Source organism: Salvelinus alpinus, chromosome 17 (assembly GCF_045679555.1).
Source record: "Salvelinus alpinus chromosome 17, SLU_Salpinus.1, whole genome shotgun sequence".
Taxonomy (NCBI): domain Eukaryota; kingdom Metazoa; phylum Chordata; class Actinopteri; order Salmoniformes; family Salmonidae; genus Salvelinus; species Salvelinus alpinus.
In genome coordinates this window covers 51,620,100-51,645,748 of record NC_092102.1, presented here as the reverse complement: position 1 = coordinate 51,645,748, position 25,649 = coordinate 51,620,100, and the positions used below count along the sequence as shown (strand labels likewise).

General features: G+C 44.5%; 1 protein-coding gene across 1 annotated transcript in view; it reads right to left on the bottom strand.

Moving 5' to 3' along the window:
- The window catches only part of LOC139543152 (membrane-associated guanylate kinase, WW and PDZ domain-containing protein 2-like), a 126,466-nt gene extending 105,096 nt beyond the window's left edge, over window positions 1-21,370 (bottom strand). The window contains exons 1-2 of the mRNA XM_071349390.1: window positions 20,979-21,370; window positions 3,442-3,731 (exon numbers count right to left, since the gene is read on the bottom strand). Coding sequence (XP_071205491.1) covers window positions 3,442-3,721 — 280 coding nt within the window. The 5' untranslated portion in view covers window positions 3,722-3,731; window positions 20,979-21,370. The remainder of the gene's footprint in view (window positions 1-3,441; window positions 3,732-20,978) is intronic.
- Between the last annotated feature and the right edge of the window lie 4,279 nt (window positions 21,371-25,649).

The following is a 25,649-nucleotide window of genomic DNA, read 5'->3' as shown; positions in this document are numbered from 1 at the left end:
AAAACAACAACATCTTCCTACAAAACAACAACATCTTCCTACAAAACAACAACATCTTCCTACAAAACAACAACATCTTCCTACAAAACAACAACATCTTCCTACAAAACATCAACATCTTCCTACAAAACATCAACATCTTCCTACAAAACAACAACATCTTCCTATAAAACAACAACATCTTCCTACAAAACAACAACATCTTCCTACAAAACATCAACATCTTCCTACAAAACAACAACATCTTCCTACAAAACAACAACATCTTCCTACAAAACAACAACATCTTCCTACAAAACATCAACATTTTCCTACAAAACAACAACATCTTCCTACAAAACAACAACATCTTCCTACAAAACAACAACATCTTCCTACAAAACAACAACATCTTCCTACAAAACAACAACATCTTCCTACAAAACAACAACATCTTCCTACAAAACAACAACATCTTCCTACAAAACAACATCTTCCTACAAAACAACATCTTCCTACGAAACAACAACATATGGTGGTAAAGGAAGCTAGGAAGAAATGTCTGCCAGCCAACTAATAAACACATCCCATCAGTGGAGTCTGCTAGGAGAATCCTGTTGTTAATGAAGAGTGAACCGCTGGGTCAGCTTTACCACCATACAGCTGCATCACTACACATGTAGGATCTTAATTTGAGCCAATTTGCTACAGCAGGAAAATAATCCCGGAGCAACAGGACATTACAATTAAAATGTGGATTATAATTAACGGACAGATTTTGTAGGGATGACACATTTTCGTAAGGGAAAATCTATTCTGAAAAGTGGAAATTACAAACTTGAGAAGCCGTTTAAAACCTCAAATAAACTACAAGTAAAAAAAAATAAAAAAATCCTGCATTGCAAGAAATTTCTCCTGCAACAGTGTGATCAAATTAAGATCCTAAAATCTGTATGTTGTTGGTGATTCAGAGGGAAAATATATTCTGTAATTGAATTGCTAGAGAACTAGGCCTGTATTCATAACGCGTCTCAGAGTAGGTCTAGGAATGCTGATCTAGGATCAGGTCCCCCCTCTCCATGTAATCTGATGCATTATGATCTAGGATCAGGTCCCCCCTCTCCATGTAATCTGATTCATTATGATCTAGGATCAGGTCCCCCCCTCTCCATGTAATCTGATTCATTATGATCTAGGATCAGGTCCCCCCTCTCCATGTAATCTGATTCATTATGATCTAGGATCAGGTCCCCCCCTCTCCATGTAATCTGATTCATTATGATCTAGGATCAGGTCCCCCTGTGTATGTAATCTGATTCATTATGATCTAGGATCAGGTCCCCCTGTGTATGTAATCTGATTCATTATGATCTAGGATCAGGTCCCCCCTCTCCATGTAATCTGATTCATTATGATCTAGGATCAGCTCCCCCCTCTCCATGTAATCTGATTCATTATGATCTATGATCAGGTCCCCCCTCTACATGTAATTATATTCATTATGATCTAGGATCAGGTCCCCCCTCTCCATGTAATTATATTCATTATGATCTAGGATCAGGTCCCCCCTCTCCATGTAATTATATTCATTATGGTCTAGGATCAGGTCCCCCCTCTCCATGTAATTATATTCATTATGATCTAGGATCAGGTCCTCCCTCTCCATGTAGTCTGATTCATTATGATCTAGGATCAGGTCCCCCCCTCTCCATGTAATCTGATTCATTATGATCTAGGATCAGGTCCCCCCTCTCCATGTAATCTGATTCATTATGGTCTAGGATCAGGTCCCCCCTCTCCATGTAATCTGATTCATTATGATCTAGGATCACGTCCCCCCTCTCCATGTAATCTGATTCATTATGATCTAGGATCAGGTCCACCGGTCTCCATGTAATCTGATTCATTATGATCTAGGATCAGGTCCCCCCCTCTCCATGTAATCTGATTCATTATGATCTAGGATCAGGTCCCTCCTCTCCATGTAATCTGATTCATTATGATCTAGGATCAGGTCCCCCCTCTCCATGTAATCTGACTCATTATGATCTAGGATCAGGTCCCCCCCTCTCCATTTAATCTGATTCATTATGATCTAGGATCAGGTCCACCCTCTCCATGTAATCTGATTCATTATGATCTAGGATCAGGTCCCCCCCTCTCCATGTAATCTGATTCATTATGATCTAGGATCAGGTCCCCCCTCTCCATGTAATCTGACTCATTATGATCTAGGATCAGGTCCCCCCCTCTCCATTTAATCTGATTCATTATGATCTAGGATCAGGTCCACCCTCTCCATGTAATCTGATTCATTATGATCTAGGATCAGGTCCCCCTGTGTATGTAATCTGATTCATTATGATCTAGGATCAGGTCCCCCTGTGTATGTAATCTGATTCATTATGATCTAGGATCAGGTCCCCCCTCTCCATGTAATCTGATTCATTATGATCTAGGATCAGGTCCCCCCTCTCCATGTAATCTGATTCATTATGATCTAGGATCAGGTCCCCCCTCTCCATGTAATATGATTCATTATGATCTAGGATCGGGTCCCTCCTCTCCATGTAATCTGATTCATTATGATCTAGGATCAGGTCCCCCCTCTCCATGTAATCTGACTCATTATGATCTAGGATCAGGTCCCCCCCTCTCCATTTAATCTGATTCATTATGATCTAGGATCAGGTCCACCCTCTCCATGTAATCTGATTCATTATGATCTAGGATCAGGTCCCCCCCTCTCCATGTAATCTGATTCATTATGATCTAGGATCAGGTCCCCCCTCTCCATGTAATCTGACTCATTATGATCTAGGATCAGGTCCCCCCCTCTCCATTTAATCTGATTCATTATGATCTAGGATCAGGTCCACCCTCTCCATGTAATCTGATTCATTATGATCTAGGATCAGGTCCCCCTGTGTATGTAATCTGATTCATTATGATCTAGGATCAGGTCCCCCTGTGTATGTAATCTGATTCATTATGATCTAGGATCAGGTCCCCCCTCTCCATGTAATCTGATTCATTATGATCTAGGATCAGGTCCCCCCTCTCCATGTAATCTGATTCATTATGATCTAGGATCAGGTCCCCCCTCTCCATGTAATATGATTCATTATGATCTAGGATCGGGTCCCTCCCCTCCATGTAATCTGATTCATTATGATCTAGGATCAGGTCCCTCCTCTCCATGTAATATGATTCATTATGATCTAGGATCGGGTCCCTCCCCTCCATGTAATCTGATTCATTATGATCTAGGATCAGGTCCCTCCCCTCCACGTAATCTGATTCATTATGATCTAGGATCAGGTCCCCCCTCTCCATGTAATCTGATTCATTACGATCTAAAAGGCTAAACTGATCCTAGATCAGCTCTCCTACCTAAAGACACTTTATGAATACGGCCCTGGAAAGCTATAAAGTGATTTTTTTTAAAGTTAATTCCGGTACCTGGGGAGACAGTTTTGATCCGTATGGGATGGGGGCATGAGTTGAGGACCCCTCTCACGTCTCCTAGCGTCATGCCCAGGACGGGCGTGCCCCCGATCTCCAGTATGACATCACCCACCGTGGCCCCGCCTCCCGGTGCTGCGGTGACGAATGGGAACTCTCCGTAGTCAGCGCCGCCCCCGATGGCAACACCCAGCTCTCCAGACCCGCCCCCCAGGGGAACAAAACTCTCCTGCACCTTGGAACGCCAGTGCAGCTTGTTCGCTGTGGCCTTAGACATGGTGGCCGACCTGGTAGAGACACAAGATAGCACAGAGATGGTCAATACATCGTACAAAGGACAGCACAGAGAGCTGTGGCCTTAGACAGGTTGGCCGACCTGGAACAAGACAGCACAGGTTTCCAGAGACTGTTATAACACAAAACAATTACTATGTTACAATGTTGATTTTTGGCCGTTCAGACTGCAGGGGAAAAAAAGAACAGATTCGAATCGGATATGCCAACAAACAAAAAAACAGATTTTTTGATTCACATGTAAACGTGGCTTAATAGATGTCGAATAGCAAATGGGCGTAGCACAGCAGGAGCTCAACTGGTAAACAAACAGGAATATTCAAACTGAATTAAATATGAATGAACGTATGCTAGCTACTGAATAAGTGGAATGAAGTATTTACATAGGAGAACTAAACCCCTATATAAGTGAATATTACACACTAAACATATTATTTTTGATTGTCACTTCAGGACTAGGCTTATGCTGTGTCAAGGACTCCTACCCTGAATGGTCAGTCTTTCTGACGTTACATCTCCCTATTCTTCCTGGCCAGCTATGTGGACTCATCTAGCAACAGGAAGGCCTCTCTCTCTGATCGGAGAGGACGGCAACGAACAGTGGTGTCAGAGAACCAGTCATCCTAAGGAGAACAGTGGTGTCAGATACCAGTCATCCTAAGGAGAGCAGTGGTGTCAGAGAACCAGCCATCCTAAGGAGAGCAGTGGTGTCAGAGAACCAGCCATCCTAAGGAGAGCAGTGGTGTCAGAGGACCAGCCATCCTAAGGAGAGCAGTGGTGTCAGAGAACCAGCCATCCTAAGGAGAGCAGTGGTGTCAGAGAACCAGCCATCCTAAGGAGAGCAGTGGTGTCAGAGGACCAGCCATCCTAAGGAGAACAGTGGTGTCAGAGAACTAGCCATCCTAAGGAGAGCAGTGGTGTCAGAGGACCAGCCATCCTAAGGAGAGCAGTGGTGTCAGAGAACCAGTCATCCTAAGGAGAACAGTGATGTCAGAGAACCAGCCATCCTAAGGAGAGCAGTGGTGTCAGAGAACCAGCCATCCTAAGGAGAACAGTGATGTCAGAGAACCAGCCATCCTAAGGAGAACAGTGGTGTCAGAGAACCAGCCATCCTAAGGAGAGCAGTGGTGTCAGAGAACCAGCCATCCTAAGGAGAGCAGTGGTGTCAGAGAACCAGCCATCCTAAGGAGAGCAGTGGTGTCAGAGAACCAGCCATCCTAAGGAGAACAGTGGTGTCAGAGAACCAGCCATCCTAAGGAGAGCAGTGGTGTCAGAGAACCAGCCATCCTAAGGAGAGCAGTGGTGTCAGAGAACCAGCCATCCTAAGGAGAGCAGTGGTGTCAGAGAACCAGCCATCCTAAGGAGAGCAGTGGTGTCAGAGAACCAGCCATCCTAAGGAGAGCAGTGGTGTCAGAGAACCAGCCATCCTAAGGAGAGCAGTGGTGTCAGAGAACCAGCCATCCTAAGGAGAGCAGTGGTGTCAGAGAACCAGCCATCCTAAGGAGAGCAGTGATGTCAGAGAACCAGCCATCCTAAGGAGAGCAGTGATGTCAGAGAACCAGCCATCCTAAGGAGTGGCCTTACATGTGAACAAACAAACTGCTGCACAGAAAAAAAGGTGAAGGTGTGCATATCTCAAATGTTCAAAGTTCACAAACTGCCACTGACCAATCAGGACCCTGAACAGGCCTATTCCTGATAGCCTGGGAGAGAAAGGTGGATGTTCCTAACAGTTTAGGCCTAGGTGTTTTGAGAACAATATCCTTAAAACATAAAATAACAAATGAAATCCTACTTTAAACAGCCTTTCAAAATGAAAATGGTCCTTATAGTACCTGGCTTGCAGTAATACAAGTATAGAAACCGGTCTTAAAGTGACAGAGTCTATTCTACACCTTCATCAGGTATGTAACAGTGTCTGTTCTACACCTTCATCAGGTATGTAACAGAGTCTATTCTACAGGGTCTACACCTTCATCAGGTATGTAACAGAGTCTATTCTACAGGGTCTACACCTTCATCAGGTATGTAACAGAGTCTATTCTACAGGGTCTACACCTTCATCAGGTATGTAACAGTGTCTATTCTACAGGGTCTACACCTTCATCAGGTATGTAACAGAGTCTATTCTACACCTTCATCAGGTATGTAACAGAGTCTGTTCTACAGGGTCTACACCTTCATCAGGTATGTAACAGAGTCTATTCTACACCTTCATCAGGTATGTAACAGAGTCTATTCTACACCTTCATCAGGTATGTAACAGTGTCTATTCTACACCTTCATCAGGTATGTAACAGTGTCTATTCTACACCTTCATCAGGTATGTAACAGTGTCTATTCTACACCTTCATCAGGTATGTAACAGTGTCTATTCTACACCTTCATCAGGTATGTAACAGAGTCTGTTCTACATCTTCATCAGGTATGTAACAGTGTCTATTCTACACCTTCATCAGGTATGTAACAGAGTCTGTTCTACATCTTCATCAGGTATGTAACAGTGTCTATTCTACACCTTCATCAGGTATGTAACAGTGTCTGTTCTACAGGGTCTACACCTTCATCAGGTATGTAACAGTGTCTATTCTACACCTTCATCAGGTATGTAACAGTGTCTGTTCTACACCTTCATCAGGTATGTAACAGAGTCTGTTATACATCTTCATCAGGTATGTAACAGTGTCTATTCTACACCTTCATCAGGTATGTAACAGAGTCTATTCTACACCTTCATCAGGTATGTAACAGTGTCTATTCTACACCTTCATCAGGTATGTAACAGTGTCTGTTCTACACCTTCATCAGGTATGTAACAGAGTCTGTTATACATCTTCATCAGGTATGTAACAGTGTCTATTCTACACCTTCATCAGGTATGTAACAGAGTCTATTCTACACCTTCATCAGGTATGTAACAGCGTCTATTCTACACCTTCATCAGGTATGTAACAGAGTCTATTCTACACCTTCATCAGGTATGTAACAGTGTCTGTTCTACACCTTCATCAGGTATGTAACAGTGTCTATTCTACACCTTCATCAGGTATGTAACAGTGTCTATTCTACACCTTCATCAGGTATGTAACAGTGTCTGTTCTACACCTTCATCAGGTATGTAACAGAGTCTATTCTACACCTTCATCAGGTATGTAACAGTGTCTGTTCTACACCTTCATCAGGTATGTAACAGTGTCTATTCTACACCTTCATCAGGTATGTAACAGAGTCTATTCTACACCTTCATCAGGTATGTAACAGAGTCTATTCTACACCTTCATCAGGTATGTAACAGTGTCTATTCTACACCTTCATCAGGTATGTAACAGTGTCTATTCTACACCTTCATCAGGTATGTAACAGTGTCTGTTCTACACCTTCATCAGGTATGTAACAGAGTCTATTCTACACCTTCATCAGGTATGTAACAGTGTCTGTTCTACAGGGTCTACACCTTCATCAGGTATGTAACAGTGTCTATTCTACACCTTCATCAGGTATGTAACAGTGTCTGTTCTACACCTTCATCAGGTATGTAACAGTGTCTATTCTACACCTTCATCAGGTATGTAACAGTGTCTATTCTACAGGGTCTACACCTCATCAGGTATGTAACAGTGTCTGTTCTACACGGTCTACACCTTCATCAGGTATGTAACAGTGTCTATTCTACAGGGTCTACACCTTCATCAGGATCAGGTATGTAACAGTGTCTGTTCTACACCTTCATCAGGTATATAACAGTGTCTATTCTACACCTTCATCAGGTATGTAACAGTGTCTATTCTACAGGGTCTACACCTTCATCAGGTATGTAACAGTGTCTATTCTACACCTTCATCAGGTATGTAACAGAGTCTGTTCTACAGGGTCTACACCTTCATCAGGTATGTAACAGAGTCTATTCTACACCTTCATCAGGTATGTAACAGTGTCTGTTCTACACCTTCATCAGGTATGTAACAGAGTCTATTCTACACGGTCTACACCTCATCAGGTATGTAACAGTGTCTGTTCTACACCTTCATCAGGTATGTAACAGAGTCTATTCTACACGGTCTACACCTCATCAGGTATGTAACAGTGTCTATTCTACACGGTCTACTGCAGTTCATTACATAACAGTCTAGACCTTCTTAAAATGGTTGTGAAGTCTACAGACATTCTCCGTCATATAAATTGTTGTTAGCATAACATCTCTCTCAGATCTACATGGAGTAAATAGATTGTTTACATAGCATAACATCTCTCTCAGATCTACATGGAGTAAATAGATTGTTTACATAGCATAACATCTCTCTCAGATCTACATGGAGTAAATAGATTGTTTACATAGCATAACATCTCTCTCAGATCTACATGGAGTAAATAGATTGTTTACATAGCATAACATCTCTCTCAGATCTACATGGAGTAAATAGATTGTTTACATAGCATAAGGTCCAATATTTTCCGTCATCCATACACAGACTAAATGGTTGTGGTTCTCCCTGTGTAGTAACAGATTTTTCAACCCCCACTACGACAAAGAAACACACGTCCCTCTGAGGGTAATTTCCTTTTGTAAAAGGACCCATGAGCACCAACACATGACGTTTGAAAAGGTATTAGTAGAGTACAGTAGAGTACAGTACAGTACAGTACAGTACAGTACAGTACAGTACAGTACAGTACAGTACAGTACAGTACAGTAGAGTAGAGTAGAGTAGAGTAGAGTAGAGTACAGACAGACAGACAGACAGACAGACAGACAGACAGACAGACAGACAGACAGACAGACAGACAGACAGACAGACAGACAGACAGACAGACAGACAGACAGACAGACAGACAGACAGACAGACAGACAGATAGTCAGTCAGTCAGCCACATTGTGATTTGTGGAGCTCCAGACAGACAGACAGACAGACAGACAGAGACAGACAGACAGACAGACAGACAGACAGACAGACAGACAGACAGACAGACAGACAGACAGACAGACAGACAGACAGACAGACAGACAGACAGTGTTCAACTCAATAATAAAAGACTACTACTTCAAAACACGAGACACGTTGGAATAGAGGGAAAGACGAGACCACAGAGTTCAAGGCCTCTGGAGAGATTTTATAGCTCAGTTGATCTACAGTTTAACTACCTCATTTGACCTTTACAGAGGGACGTCGGCGGGTGAATTCAGACGGAGCCCTTGGAGAAATTATTATTTTGGGATATAAAGACGACGCTGTAGTCATCAAAAAAACGGATTGCAACTTGCAAAACACGCGGGAAGTGTCACGGTCGTCATAATGATGATCGGACCAAGGCGCAGCGGGCCTTAGAGTTCCACGTATTTTAATAAATTGAAACTCACCAAACAGAAAACAATAAAGCACAAACGAAACGCTACAAACTAACTGTAGACAAGATCCCACAAAACACAAAGGGGAAAAAGGGCTGCCTAAATATGATCCCCAATCAGAGACAACGATAAACAGCTGTCTCTGATTGGGAAACCCACTCAGGCCAACATAAATCATTAATCACCTAGATGGCCCACCCTAGTCACTATCACGCCCCAACCAACACAGAGAATAAGCAGCTCTCTCTGTGGTCAGGGTGTGACAGGAAGAAACTATGGTCAGGGTGTGACAGGAAGAAACTTACAGATGGAGGTGCAACAATTTCCAACTTTGTTCGACATTTGAAGCTGCACAAAGAACGGTGGCTAATATAGCCGACAGCTATATATTTGATTACTTTACTGGTGTAGCATGTAGGCTAACGTAACGTTAAATCAATGAGCCTCCACACAGTCAGTCAGTGCGGGAACGTGATCATTGCACTCAAGATTGAGCTACAACTGGCTAGGCAGTTGGTAGCCTAAATCCTGCCTGATGTCACTGCTGTTCCTTAAACCATTGACAAACGTTAGCCTACTGTAACCACACAGAGAGAGTGTGTGTGTGTGTGTGTGTATTAAGATTGGGCGATTGTGTACAAGCCTACATTGCCCAATTGCGCCCCATAGCGGTCCTCGATAGTCGATCGCTATGGGGGGGGGGGGGGGGGTCTTTCTCATGGCTACCCATGTATTTCCATGGAAATATAAAGTTTATTTGGAAAGTAATAAAAATATTAATTTTTAAAAGCATTCATGATTTGCGTAAATGTAATATACAAACTATTACTCTTGTTAAAAATATGAAATGGTATTACATTTGGTGAAGAGCATATTATGATTTGTTTAGGATTCGAAACTCTAAATGTAGGACTTGAGACTTGACTTGGATTTGTAAAACAATGACTTGGTACCACCTCTCCTGTAAAGTATCACAGTCGTAGTACTGCAAAGTATCACAGTCATAGTACTGCAAAGTATCACAGTCGTAGTACTGTAAAGTGTCAGTCGTAGTCCTGTAAAGTATCACAGTCGTAGTACTGTAAAGAATCACAGTCGTAGTACTGTAAAGTATCACAGTCATAGTACTGCAAAGTATCACAGTCATAGTACTGCAAAGTATCACAGTCGTAGTACTGTAAAGTGTCAGTCGTAGTCCTGTAAAGTATCACAGTCGTAGTCCTGTAAAGTATCACAGTCGTAGTACTGTAAAGTATCACAGTCATAGTCCTGTAAAGTATCACAGTCGTAGTACTGTAAAGTATCACAGTCGTAGTACTGTAAAGTATCACAGTCATAGTCATGTAAAGTATCACAGTCGTAGTACTGTAAAGGATCACAGTCGTAGTCCTGTAAAGTATCACAGTCGTAGTCCTGTAAAGTATCACAGTCGTAGTACTGTAAAGTATCACAGTCATAGTCCTGTAAAGTATCACAGTCGTAGTACTGTAAAGTATCACAGTCGTAGTACTGTAAAGTATCACAGTCATAGTCATGTAAAGTATCACAGTCGTAGTACTGTAAAGGATCACAGTCGTAGTACTGTAAAGTATCACAGTCGTAGTACTGTAAAGAATCACAGTCGTAGTACTGTAAAGAATCACAGTCGTAGTACTGTAAAGAATCACAGTCGTAGTACTGTAAAGTATCACAGTCGTAGTACTGTACGTAAAACTTTCCCTCGATAAAGCTGCACATGTCCATATAGATTCATGGAAACAAACATTTTGTCACGGTTTGAGGGTTACATAATCATAAGCCAATCATAAGCCAGCTGTTGACATGGAGAACTGAACCAGACTACGTTGCCTACCATGTGGCAACGCCCTTCTAGGAACACTCATAAAGCGGACATTGGGACAATAACTAGGTCACTGGTCCGGACTTATCAAAGACAAATAAAACAATCAGATAGTAGGGAAACTTAAGGAGAGAGCTGCTTGTGTGATTGAGAGGTAAGGTAATGTAGAGTCATTTAGTATGGGCTTGGTGCTGTAGAAGACAAGAGAACACAACAGAATGGAGGGGAAAGATTATTGGTTGTTGGTCAGGAAAAGCAGAGTAGGTATGATATTGAAAGAGAGGAGAAGAGGAGAGTACAGAATAGAAGAGGAGAGTACAGAATAGAAGAGGAGAGTACAGAATAGAAGAAGAGAGTACAGAATAGAAGAAGAGAGTACAGAATAGAAGAAGAGAGGACAGAATAGAAGAAGAGAGGAGAAGATAGGAGAGGAGAGGAGTACAGAATAGAAGAGGAGAGGAGTACAGAATAGAAGAGGAGAGGAGTACAGGAGAGGAGAGGAGTACAGGAGAGGAGAGGAGTACAGGAGAGGAGAGGAGTACAGGAGAGGAGAGGAGAGGAGTACAGGAGAGGAGAGGAGAGGAGTACAGGAGAGGAGAGGAGAGGAGTACAGGAGAGGAGTACAGGAGAGGAGAGGAGAGGAGTACAGGAGAGGAGAGGAGTACAGGAGAGGAGAGGAGAGGAGAGGAGAGGAGAGGAGAGGAGAGGAGAGGAGAGGAGAGGAGAGGAGAGGAGAGGAGAGGAGAGGAGAGGAGAGGAGAGGAGAGGAGAGGAGAGGAGAGGAGAGGAGAGGAAGCGTGGATGGAGGAGTTTAGGTCAGGTAAATGCTGACAGTGTAATCACGGATAATAAAGGATGACCCTCTACTGTCCTCGCATCTAATTGGACATCACACCGTTAGGTCACCCAGAACCATATCCCTGTCTTTCAGACACATCACATGACCAAAAGTACGTGGACAGCTGCTCATCCAACATCTCATTGCAAAATCATGGGAATGAATATTGAGTTGGTCCCCCCCTTTGCTGCTATTACAGCCTCCACTCTTTTGGGAAGGCGTTCCACTAGATGTTGGAACATTGCTGTGGGGACTTGCTTCCATTCAGCCACAAGAGCATTAGTGAGGTCGGGCACTGGATGTTGGGCGATTAGGCCTGGCTCGCCGTCGGCGTTCCAATTCATCCCAAAGGTGTTTGATGGGGTTGAGGTCAGGGCTCTGTGCAGGCCAGTCAAGTTCTTCCACACCGATCTTGACAAACCATTTCTGTATGGACCTCACTTTATGCACGGGGGCATTGTCATGCTGAAACAGGAAAGGGCCTTTCCCAAACTGTTGCCACAAGGTTGGAAGCACAGAATCATCTAGAATGTCATGTTATGCTGTAGCGTTAAGATTTCCCTTCACTGGAACTATGGGGCCCGAACCATGAAAAACTCCAGACCATTATTCCTCATCCACCAAACTTTACAGTTGGCACTATGCATTGGGGCAGGTAGAGTTCTCCTGGTATCTGCCAAACTCAGATTCGTCCGTCGGACTGCCAGATGGTGAAGTGTGATTCATCACTCCAGAGAACGTGTTTCCACTGCTCCAGAGTCCAATGGTGGCGAACTTTACACCACTCCAGCTGACTCTTGGCATTGAGCTTTACACCACTCCAGCTGACTCTTGGCATTGAGCTTTACACCACTCCAGCTGACTCTTGGCATTGAGCTTTACACCACTCCAGCTGACTCTTGGCATTGAGCTTTACACCACTCCAGCTGACTCTTGGCATTGAGCTTTACACCACTCCAGCTGACTCTTGGCATTGAGCTTTACACCACTCCAGCTGACTCTTGGCATTGCGCTTTACACCACTCCAGCTGACTCTTGGCATTGAGCTTTACACCACTCCAGCTGACTCTTGGCATTGCGCTTTACACCACTCCAGCTGACTCTTGGCATTGAGCTTTACACCACTCCAACTGACTCTTGGCATTGAGCTTTACACCACTCCAGCTGACTCTTGGCATTGAGCTTTACACCACTCCAGCTGACTCTTGGCATTGAGCTTTACACCACTCCAGCTGACTCTTGGCATTGAGCTTTACACCACTCCAGCTGACTCTTGGCATTGAGCTTTACACCACTCCAGCTGACTCTTGGCATTGAGCTTTACACCACTCCAGCTGACTCTTGGCATTGAGCTTTACACCACTCCAGCTGACTCTTGGCATTGAGCTTTACACCACTCCAGCTGACTCTTGGCATTGCGCATGGTGATCTTAGGCTTGTGTGCAGCTGCTTGGCCATTGAAACCCATTTCATGAAGCTCCCGATGAACAGTTCTTGTGCTGACGTTGCTTTCAGAGGCAGTTTATAACTCGGTAGTGAGTGTTGCAACCGAGGACAGACGATTTTCATGCGGTACGCGGTTCAGCACTCGGCGGTCCCGTTCTGTGAGCTTGTGTGGCCTATCGCTGAGCTGTTGTTGCTTCTAGAAGTTTCCACTTCACAGCTCTCACAGTTGACCGGGGGCAGCTCTAGCAGGGCAGACATTTGACTAACTGACTTGTTGGAAAGGTGACATCCTATGACAGTGCCACGTTGAAATTCACTGAGCTCTTCAAAAAGGTCATTCTACTGCCAATGTTTGTCTGTGGAGATTGCATGGCTGTGTGCTCGATATTATACACCTGTCAGCAACGGGTGTGGATAAAATAGCCGAATCCACTCATTTGAAGAGGTGTCCACATACTTGTGTATATATATATAATGTACAGTACATTCGGAAAGTATTCAGACCCCTTGACTCTTTTGACTCTTTCCACATTTTGTTACATTACAGCCTTATTCTAAAATCAATTAAATAGTTATTTTTTACTCATCAATCTAAACACAATACCCCATAATGAATCACAATACCCCATAATGAATCACAAAACCCCATAATGACATCACAATACCCCATAATGACATCACAATACCCCATAATGACATCACAATACCCCATAATGACAAAGCAAAAACAGGTTTTTAGAATTTTTTTCAAATGTATATAAAAAATAATAATTTAAATATCACATTTACATAAGTATTCAAACCCTTTACTCTGTACTTTGTTGAAGCACCTTTGGCAGCGATTACAGCCTCAAGTCTTCTTGGGTATGACGCTTCAAGCTTGGCACACCTGTATTTGGGGAGTTTCTCCCTTTCTTCTCTGCAGATCCTCTCAAGCTCTGTCAGGTTGGATGGGGAGCGTCGCTGCACAGCTATTTTCAGGTCTTTCCGGAGATGTTCATTCAGGTTCAAGTCCGGGCTCTGGCTGGGCCACTCAAGAACATTCAGAGACTTGTCCTGAAGCCACTCCTGCTTTGTCTTGGCTGTGTGCTTAGGGTTGTTGTCCTGTTGGAAGGTGAATCTTCGCCCCAGTCTGAATCTTCGCCCCTTCTTTGCTTCGTTCATCTTTCCCTTGATGCTGACTAGTCTCCCAGTCCCTGCCGCTGAAAAACATCCCCACAGCATGATGCTGCCACCACCATGCTTCACCGTAGGGATGGTGCCAGGTTTCCTCCAGAAGTTATGTTTGCCATTCAGGCCAAAGAGTTCAATCTTGGTTTCATCAGACCAGAGAGTCTTGTTTCTCATGGTCTGAGAGTCTTTAGGTGCCTTTTGGCAAACTCCAAGCTGGCTGTCATGTGCCTTTTACTGAGGAGTGGCTTCCGGCTGGCCACTCTACCATAAAGGCCTGATTGGTGGAGTGCTGCAGAGATAGTTGTCCTTCTGGAAGGTTCTCCCATCTCCACAGAGGAACAGATGATGGAGGCCACTGTGTTCTTGGGGACCTTCAATGTTGCAGAAATGTTTTGGTACCCTTCCCCAGATCTGTGCCTCGACACAATCCTGTCTCGGAGCTCTACAGACAATTCCTTCGATCTTAAAACCTGTTTTTGCTTTGTCATTATGGGGTATTGTGATGTCATTATGGGGTATTGTGTGTAGATTGATGAAGAAAAAACATACATTTAATCAATTTTAGAATAAGGCTGTAACGTAACAAAATGTGGAAAAAGTCAAGGGGTCTGAATACTTTCCGAAGACACTGTATATAATGAAGCAGTACACGTCTATAAGGCATCCATTGGTTCGTATGATGAACTCTAGGAAAATAATGTATTCAAAATTATACATCATTGTGTACAATTCAACAACAACAACAACAAAAAAAGATAAATAAATGGTTAAATGCATTAGCTGTGTATTATAGGTTAATACATACACGTTCTGTGGATGATTAGCCTCCTGCAGGGTAGATTACTACTTACTGCAGACACTTCTTTGCTCTGATATAGCCTTACCGACACTTTCAGTGTTGCCATGTTGTTTACAAATGAACCAGTAGATCACACGTTCAGTTCAGAGTGACTTTTACAAGCTCTCTCTCTCTCCCTCGTTGCAACCTGGTCTCAGAGCAGTTCGTATCATTTTGTACGTAAATCCGAAAACAACACTCCATTTAGTAGGATGTAGGATGCCCAGTTAAAGCACATTTTTGGTCCGCAATGAAAATCCTGGAAAAGTCATGGTGTACAGCACATGCGTGTGTAACAGTATAACTTTATGGCGTCCCCTCGCCCCGACCCCAGGAGCGAACCAGGGACCCTCTGCACACATCAACAACAGTCACCCACGAAGCATCGTTACCCATCGCTCCACAAAGGCCACGGCCACCCACTACTTCAAGGTCTCAGAGCAAGTGACGTCACCGATTGAAAGGCTATTAGCGCGCACCACCGCTAACTAGCTAGCCATTTCACATCCGTTACACTTGTTTGCCAGTGGGCTGTTGCCAGAGAAACGTGAGCGCGAGAGACATTGCGCAGCACGTAAAATAATAATATAGCCTAGCCATTTGAAAACATATTGTGTAGTTTGGCTGGTTATCTCGCTAGTTAACTATTTAGCTATTAGCATATATTAATGTCACCGTCATGTCCCATGTCCTAAAATAACTTTCCACCGGTACTCGTGTATAACGGCAAATGGCCGACACACAGTTGATACGGGTGCACCACCGTTGATGAAGCCAACGCCCCCTACTCCGGGTTGGAAAACCGTCTCTCAAACACTCAACATTGGCTAGGATTCTCCTCTAGTCAATACTGGCCATTTAATTGTGACAAAGTTTTTTAAAAAAATGTATTGACAAGTAGCTTAACTTCTATGTTGTCAAGATCTCTCCTGAACACTGAATCTTTTACCCTCCAAATAGATCTTAGTCATTGAACGAGGGAATTATTTTACAAAAACATAAAAAAGTATTTGGTTGTACTTGGTAATGTTGCAGGGTGGGCCAACCATCCTCCAGGAGAGCTACTGACTGTGCAGGTTTTTGCTCCGGCCCTGCTCGAACACAACACATTGTACAAAATCAGCTGCTCAACAGGACCTTAATAAACTGATTCCGGTGTGTTTGAGCAGGGCTGGATCAAAAACCTGCACACCCAGTAGCTCTCCAGATGGGAGGGTTGACCAACCACCCAGTAGCCCTCCAGATGGGAGGATTGACCAACCACCCAGTAGCTCTCCAGATGGGAGGGTTGACCAACCACCCAGTAGCCCTCCAGATGGGAGGGTTGACCAACCACCCAGTAGCTCTCCAGATGGGAGGGTTGGCCAACCACCCAGTAGCTCTCCAGATGGGAGGGTTGACCGACCACCCAGTAGCTCTCCAGATGGGAGGGTTGACCGACCACCCAGTAGCTCTCCAGATGGGAGGGTTGACCAACCACCCAGTAGCCCTCCAGATGGGAGGGTTGACCGACCACCCAGTAGCTCTCCAGATGGGAGGGTTGACCAACCACCCAGTAGCCCTCCAGATGGGAGGGTTGACCAACCACCCAGTAGCTCTCCAGATGGGAGGGTTGACCAACCACCCAGTAGCCCTCCAGATGGGAGGGTTGACCAACCACCCTGTAGCTCTCCAGATGGGAGGGTTGGCCAACCACCCAGTAGCTCTCCAGATGGGAGGGTTGACCAACCACCCAGTAGCCCTCCAGATGGGATGGTTGACCAACCACCCAGTAGCTCTCCAGATGGGAGGGTTGACCAACCACCCAGTAGCCCTCCAGATGGGAGGGTTGACCAACCACCCAGTAGCTCTCCAGATGGGAGGGTTGACCAACCACCCAGTAGCCCTCCAGATGGGAGGGGTTGACCAACCACCCTGTAGCTCTCCAGATGGGAGGGGTTGACCAACCACCCTGTAGCTCTCCAGATGGGAGGGTTGACCGACCACCCTGTAGCTCTCCAGATGGGAGGGTTGACCGACCACCCTGTAGCCCTCCAGATGGGAGGGTTGACCAACCACCCTGTAGCTCTCCAGATGGGAGGGGTTGACCGACCACCCTGTAGCCCTCCAGATGGGAGGGTTGACCAACCACCCTGTAGCTCTCCAGATGGGAGGGTTGACCGACCACCCTGTAGCCCTCCAGATGGGAGGGTTGACCAACCACCCTGTAGCTCTCCAGATGGGAGGGGTTGGCCGACCACCCAGTAGCTCTCCAGATGGGAGGGTTGACCGACCACCCAGTAGCCCTCCAGATGGGAGGGTTGCCCGACCACCCTGTAGCTCTCCAGGTGGGAGGGGTTGACCGACCACCCTGTAGCCCTCCAGATGGGAGGGTTGACCAACCACCCTGTAGCTCTCCAGATGGGAGGGTTGGCCGACCACCCAGTAGCCCTCCAGATGGGAGGGGTTGGCCGACCACCCAGTAGCCTATCAGTGCAGTATTTTACTGTGTGTGGGGGTGTGTTAAGTGCCTTGCTCAAGGACATAACGGCTGGAGATATTACACAGTGCATGATCAGAAAACAGCAGCCTTACATTGTCAATACCAGAGTAAATCATGTAATAATACTGTTTATTTTGTGAAGTGGTTCCTTGCACTATAAAACACCTTTTTGCCCATGGTGTTAGACAAGTGACTTGAAGCTTTCTGACATGTTAAAAAAAAAAATCTGTCCTACTAGTGTGAAGTAGAAGCGGCTAAAAAAGTTTATATCAAGCCCTGATGTACATTTTTCAAATTGGTAACGTATAATACGAATTGTAATTAGTAGCATACAGTATCATACGAAATGGGTGATGGAAATCCACAGATGAATACATTCCATACGTAACGTAACATACTGTATCATACTAAATGGAGCTTCCTCGGATTTAGTGTACAGAATAATACGAAATGCTCTGAGACCAGGTTGCTCACACACAAAACACGAGCATTCAGCCCACACACACACAGAGCACGCCTAGAGCACGCCTAGAGCACGCCTAGAGCACATTCACAGATATTTGTAAGAAACACTCTTCTGTGATGGCTGAGCCTTTTCCAGACGTATAGCCTATAACCCACTGCTCATATACACGGCAGGCAGACTAGTTACTATCACACGGCAGGCAGACTATCCACTATCACACGGCAGGCAGACTATCCACTATCACAGGGCAGGCAGACTATCCACTATCACACGGCAGGCAGACTATTTACTATCACACTGCAGGCAGACTATCCACTATCACACGGCAGGCAGACTATCCACTATCACAGGGCAGGCAGACTATCCACTATCACACGGCAGGCAGACTATCCACTATCACACGGCAGGCAGACTATCCACTATCACACGGCAGGCAGACTATCCACTATCACACGGCAGGCAGACTATCCACTATCACACGGCAGGCAGACTAGTTACTATCACACGGCAGGCAGACTAGTTACTATCACACGGCAGGCAGACTGTACTATCACACGGCAGGCAGACTAGTTACTATCACACGGCAGGCAGACTATTTACTATCACACGGCAGGCAGACTATTTACTATAACACGGCAGGCAGACTATTTACTATAACACGGCAGGCAGACTATTTACTATAACACGGCAGGCAGACTGTACTATCACACGGCAGGCAGACTAGTTACTATCACACGGCAGGCAGACTAGTTACTATCACACGGCAGGCAGACTAGTTACTATCACACGGCAGGCAGACTGTACTATCACACGGCAGGCAGACTAGTTACTATCACACGGCAGGCAGACTAGTTACTATCACACGGCAGGCAGACTAGTTACTATCACACGGCAGGCAGACTATTTACTATCACACGGCAGGCAGACTGTACTATCACACGGCAGGCAGACTATTTACTATCACACGGCAGGCAGACTGTACTATCACACGGCAGGCAGACTAGTTACTATCACACGGCAGGCAGACTAGTTACTATCACACGGCAGGCAGACTAGTTACTATCACACGGCAGGCAGACTAGTTACTATCACACGGCAGGCAGACTGTACTATCACACGGCAGGCAGACTAGTTACTATCACACGGCAGGCAGACTGTACTATCACACGGCAGGCAGACTAGTTACTATCACACGGCAGGCAGACTAGTTACTATCACACGGCAGGCAGACTAGTTACTATCACACGGCAGGCAGACTATTTACTATCACACGGCAGGCAGACTGTACTATCACACGGCAGGCAGACTATTTACTATCACACGGCAGGCAGACTGTACTATCACACGGCAGGCAGACTAGTTACTATCACACGGCAGGCAGACTAGTTACTATCACACGGCAGGCAGACTGTACTATCACACGGCAGGCAGACTATTTAGTATCACACGGCAGGCAGACTGTACTATCACACGGCAGGCAGACTGTACTATCACACGGCAGGCAGACTGTACTATCACACGGCAGGCGGACTAGTTACTATCACACGGCAGGCAGACTATGTACTATCACACGGCAGGCAGACTATGTACTATCACACGGCAGGCAGACTATTTACTATCACACGGCAGGCAGACTATTTACTATCACACGGCAGGCAGACTATTTACTCTCACACGGCAGGCAGACTATGTACAATCACACGGCAGGCAGACTAGTTACTATCACACGGCAGGCAGACTGTACTATCACACGGCAGGCAGACTATTTACTATCACACGGCAGGCAGACTATGTACTATCACACGGCAGGCAGACTATTTACTATCACACGGCAGGCAGACTGTACTATCACACGGCAGGCAGACTAGTTACTATCACACGGCAGGCAGACTATGTACTATCACACGGCAGGCAGACTATGTACTATCACACGGCAGGCAGACTAGTTACTATCACACGGCAGGCAGACTGTACTATCACACGGCAGGCAGACTATTTACTATCACACGGCAGGCAGACTATTTACTATCACACGGCAGGCAGACTAGTTACTATCACACGGCAGGCAGACTGTACTATCACACGGCAGGCAGACTATTTACTATCACACGGCAGGCAGACTATTTACTATCACACGGCAGGCAGACTATGTACTATCACACGGCAGGCAGACTAGTTACTATCACACGGCAGGCAGACTATGTACTATCACACGGCAGGCAGACTATTTACTATCACACCGCAGGCAGACTATGTACTATCACACCGCAGGCAGACTGTACTATCACACGGCCTCTGGGTAAAACAGATTAGCAATAATACTATGCCCACATACACTGCTGCAGGCTAATCCAATACGGAGTTATGTTGGCTGGGGGTGTAAATCAGTAGTGTAAATAAATGCTTGGTAATCCTTGGCCAGATGTGTTGAAGACACCAGATGGTTAATTTGGATAGCCTTCTGAGGAGCTAGTGGCATAGGGGAGCGTTTTAGCAGCAGAGAGCATAGGGACTCGTGGTAGTCTACATCTATATGGTTAAATAGCTAGTAAACGGCGAGACTGATCGGACCTGGGCAAGCGCAGCGTATTGGACCAGAATTGCCTCTGACATAAATGGATCACATAAAAGGCTAACCTTGCTTTCTTCATGTTGGCAGCAGAGCAATAACCTAGTAAGTAACCACGTAGGCATGTTCTGAATAGAGCAGAACGCGTCTTGCTGAATACATGGTGAAATGGTAACTATGGCAAATAGATTACAAAATAGCCTCAAACAAAAAACGTCGCAAAAAAAAAATCACAACGGCATACCTTCATAACTCCAGCCTCCTTCCCCGCGACGTTTTTCCTCGTAGCAGCTATAACCAGCTATATATATATCCTTTCTCTAAAGTCTCCAGTCGTATTGATTGGTACGTTGGTGTACCGCTGCCTGACCGGTCACTGCAGGCTCTGCTGCTCTATGATATTAGATAGATAGAAACCCGGGTTTAAAAAAAAAATCCATTGCACTGCGCAGACAAATAGATAATGAATGTTGCTGGTAAGATTTGAAAAGAGAGTGTATCCGCGGCGCGGTAGTGGTGAAGCGGCTCTACGGCTGCGGGCTGTAATAGACTAATGGAACTAATAGTGGAACACAGGTCAGAATTACGGTGCATTCACTACGGCGCTTCTTCCTCTGCTCTCTCTTTCCTCACAGGCGAAGGCAATAAGGAAACGGTGGTACGAGGAACGAACGGGGGAATGGAGGGGGGAGAAGCACGTAGGGGAGGGAACATGGATTAAAATTAAAAGAATGAGAAGAGACCGCCTTCAGACGATTGACTAGTGATAATGTAGCACTGTGTATTATTGACTAGTGATAGTGTAGCACCGTGTATTATTGACTAGTGATAGTGTAGCACCGTGTATTATTGACTAGTGATAGTGTAGCACCGTGTATTATTGACTAGTGATAGTGTAACACCGTGTATTATTGACTAGTGATAGTATAGCACCGTGTATTATTGACTAGTGATAGTGTAACACCGTGTATTATTGACTAGTGATAGTGTAGCACCGTGTATTATTGACTAGTGATAGTGTAGCACCGTGTAATATTGACTAGTGATAGTGTAGCACCGTGTATTATTGACTAGTGATAGTGTAGCACCGTGTATTATTGACTAGTGATAGTGTAGCACCGTGTATTATTGACTAGTGATAGTGTAGCACCGTGTATTATTGACTAGTGATAGTATAGCACCGTGTATTATTGACTAGTGATAGTGTAACACCGTGTATTATTGACTAGTGATAGTGTAGCACCGTGTATTATTGACTAGTGATAGTGTAGCACCGTGTAATATTGACTAGTGATAGTGTAGCACCGTGTATTATTGACTAGTGATAGTGTAGCACCGTGTATTATTGACTAGTGATAGTGTAGCACCGTGTATTATTGACTAGTGATAGTGTAGCACCGTGTATTATTGACTAGTGATAGTGTAGCACCGTGTAATATTGACTAGTGATAGTGTAGCACCGTGTATTATTGACTAGTGATAGTGTAGCACCGTGTATTATTGACTAGTGATAGTATAGCACCGTGTATTATTGACTAGTGATAGTGTAGCACCGTGTATTATTGACTAGTGATAGTGTAGCACCGTGTATTATTGACTAGTGATAGTATAGCACCGTGTATTATTGACTAGTGATAGTGTAGCATCGTGTATTCTGGGCTAGTGATAGTGTAGCACCGTGTATTATTGACTAGTGATAGTGTAGCACTGTGTATTATTGACTAGTGATAGTGTAGCACCGTGTATTATTGACTAGTGATAGTGTAGCACAGTGTATTATTGACTAGTGATATTGTAGCCCCTTTTATTATTGACTAGTGATAGTATAGAACCGTGTATTATTGACTAGTGATAGTGTAGCACAGTGTATTATTGACTAGTGATAGTGTAGCACAGTGTATTATTGACTAGTGATAGTGTAGCACCGTGTATTATTGACTAGTGATAGTGTAGCACAGTGTATTATTGACTAGTGATAGTGTAGCACAGTGTATTATTGACTAGTGATAGTGTAGCACAGTGTATTATTGACTAGTGATAGTGTAGCACCGTGTATTATTGACTAGTGATAGTGTAGCATTGTGTATTATTGACTAGTGATAGTATAGCACCGTGTATTATGCTTAAAAACACCTTACTGAAAATCGTATTTATCGTATTATGAATAAGACAAGTTTGTTCTGAATGGCATGGCAGACAGGTGGTACAGAGGTCTCCTTCTGAATCTGACAGGTAAAAGTCAGAGCTCTCTGGTCAGCAGGGTGACTGATGACTCTGGGCTGTATTAGTATATACACCTGTAGTAGTCAATACACCTGTAGTAGTCTATACACCTGTAGTAGTCAATACACCTGTAGTAGTCAATACACCTGTAGTAGTCAATACACCTGTAGTAGTCTATACACCTGTAGTAGTCTATACACCTGTAGTAGTCTATACACCTGTAGTAGTCAATACACCTGTAGTAGTCAATACACCTGTAGTAGTCTATACACCTGTAGTAGTCTATACACCTGTAGTAGTCAATACACCTGTAGTAGTCAATACACCTGTAGTAGTCAATACACCTGTAGTAGTCTATACACCTGTAGTAGTCTATACACCTGTAGTAGTCAATACACCTGTAGTAGTCAATACACCTGTAGTAGTCTATACACCTGTAGTAGTCTATACACCTGTAGTAGTCAATACACCTGTAGTAGTCTATACACCTGTACTAGTCTATACAACTGTAGTAGTCTACCTGTAGTAGTCAATACACCTGTAGTAGTCTATACACCTGTAGTAGTCTATACACCTGTAGTAGTCAATACACCTGTAGTAGTCTATACACCTGTAGTAGTCTATACACCTGTAGTAGTCAATACACCTGTAGTAGTCTATACACCTGTAGTAGTCTATACACCTGTAGTAGTCAATACACCTGTAGTAGTCTATACACCTGTAGTAGTCTATACACCTGTAGTAGTCAATACACCTGTAGTAGTCTATACACCTGTAGTAGTCTATACACCTGTAGTAGTCTATACACCTGTAGTAGTCTATACACCTGTAGTAGTCTATACACCTGTAGTAGTCTATACACCTGTACTAGTCTATACAACTGTAGTAGTCTATACACCTGTAGTAGTCAATACACCTGTAGTAGTCCTGTACAGTATATCACAGTTTCACACCGTTGAGTTTGTTAAATCACATGTAATAATAACATCTCTCATCTCCTTCTCTTCTTCTAAGGATCTTTCAGTAGGCTATTGAGTGTCCCATTCCCAATCACTAAAGACCAATGACATTCTCTCTCTAACTACCAAACATACTCTCTCTGCAGTAACATCCTTTTTTGCTGCGCTAATGGTTGTGTTTCTGCTGACATCAGCACACTGAGGCACCCACTGTTTACGGTTCCATGTGACATCACAGCAAAGATCCTCAAGTGGAAGGGGATAGTCAACTCTCACCATGGAGCTGTCTGCTGCTGCCTGACCTGGGAAGGGTCTGAGTGACTGAGTAGTGTATTTAGTTTACGGTAATACAGTGAGATATCATTGTGAAGATACTAACCTCGTTGCCAAGCGCATATAAGCCTGGAATATCAACCATTCAAATGGCCTTAGTGGAAGTGACCATAGCATTATGTGGGAGTGACCTACCTAGTAAAGTATTTGTCATCATTTAATTTCAGCGAGTCAAAAAACTGCAAGTCTTGGATTAGAGGGAAGGTGTTGTGCGGATTGATTAGTTTCCCCAGTTTCTCCCAGTCTTTCTGTATTGGCTAATGAAGGCTAAGTTTGACGCATTGGTTCACCAGACTCTTCGCGCATTTGAGAGGAAGTGTCTGGAAATGACATTATGAAAAGACAGGACACCCCAGCACCATGAGAGTGACCCTATAACGCTGATAATAAAGGGAGATTCAGGACACCCCAGCACCATGAGTGTGACCCTATAACTCTGATAATAAAGGGAGATTCAGGACACCCCAGCACCATGAGAGTGACCCTATAACTGATAATAAAGGGAGATTCAGGACACCCCAGGACCATGAGAGTGACCATATAACTCTGATAATAAAGGGAGATTCAGGACACCCCAGGACCATGAGAGTGACCATATAACTCTGATAATAAAGGGAGATTCAGGACACCCCAGCACCATGAGAGTGAAACTATAACTCCGATAATAAAGGGAGATTCAGGACACCCCAGGACCATGAGTGTGACCCTATAACTCTGATAATAAAGGGAGATTCAGGACACCTCAGGGTCATGAGAGTGACCCTATAACTCTGATAATAAAGGGAGATTCAGGACTATTTATTTATTTATTTTACCTTTATTTAACTAGGCAAGTCAGTTAAGAACAAGTTCTTATTTTCAATGACGGCCTAGGAACAGTGGGTTAACTGCCTGTTCAGGGGCAGAACGACAGATTTGTACCTTGTCAGCTCGGGGATTTGAACTTGCAACCTTTCAGTTATTAGTCCAACACTCTAACCACTAGGCTACCCTGCCGCCCCGGCATACATATATCCCAATAGTGTAGGCTTGTCTCAGCGATATGACACGTCATATGGGAGGATTTTTTTCTGTATTGATCAAGGATTTCCTCTCCTTCAGAATGTAAATGTGCCCATGTCATCATAACCACTACACACACATGCACGTGCACGGGCACGCTCACACAAACGTGTGTGAGACTCTGGTCTAAAGTAGTGCCCTATGTCCCCTAGTGACAGGGTGAGAGAGAGAGAGAGAGAGAGAGAGAGAGAGAGAGAGAGAGAGAGAGAGAAAGAAAGAAAGAGAGACAAAAGATAGAGTGACAAGAGAGAGAAAGAGAGAAAAGAGAGAGAGAGAGAAAGAGGGGGAGAGAGAGAGAGAAAAGAGAGAGCGCGGAAGAGAGAGAGAGAGAGACAGAT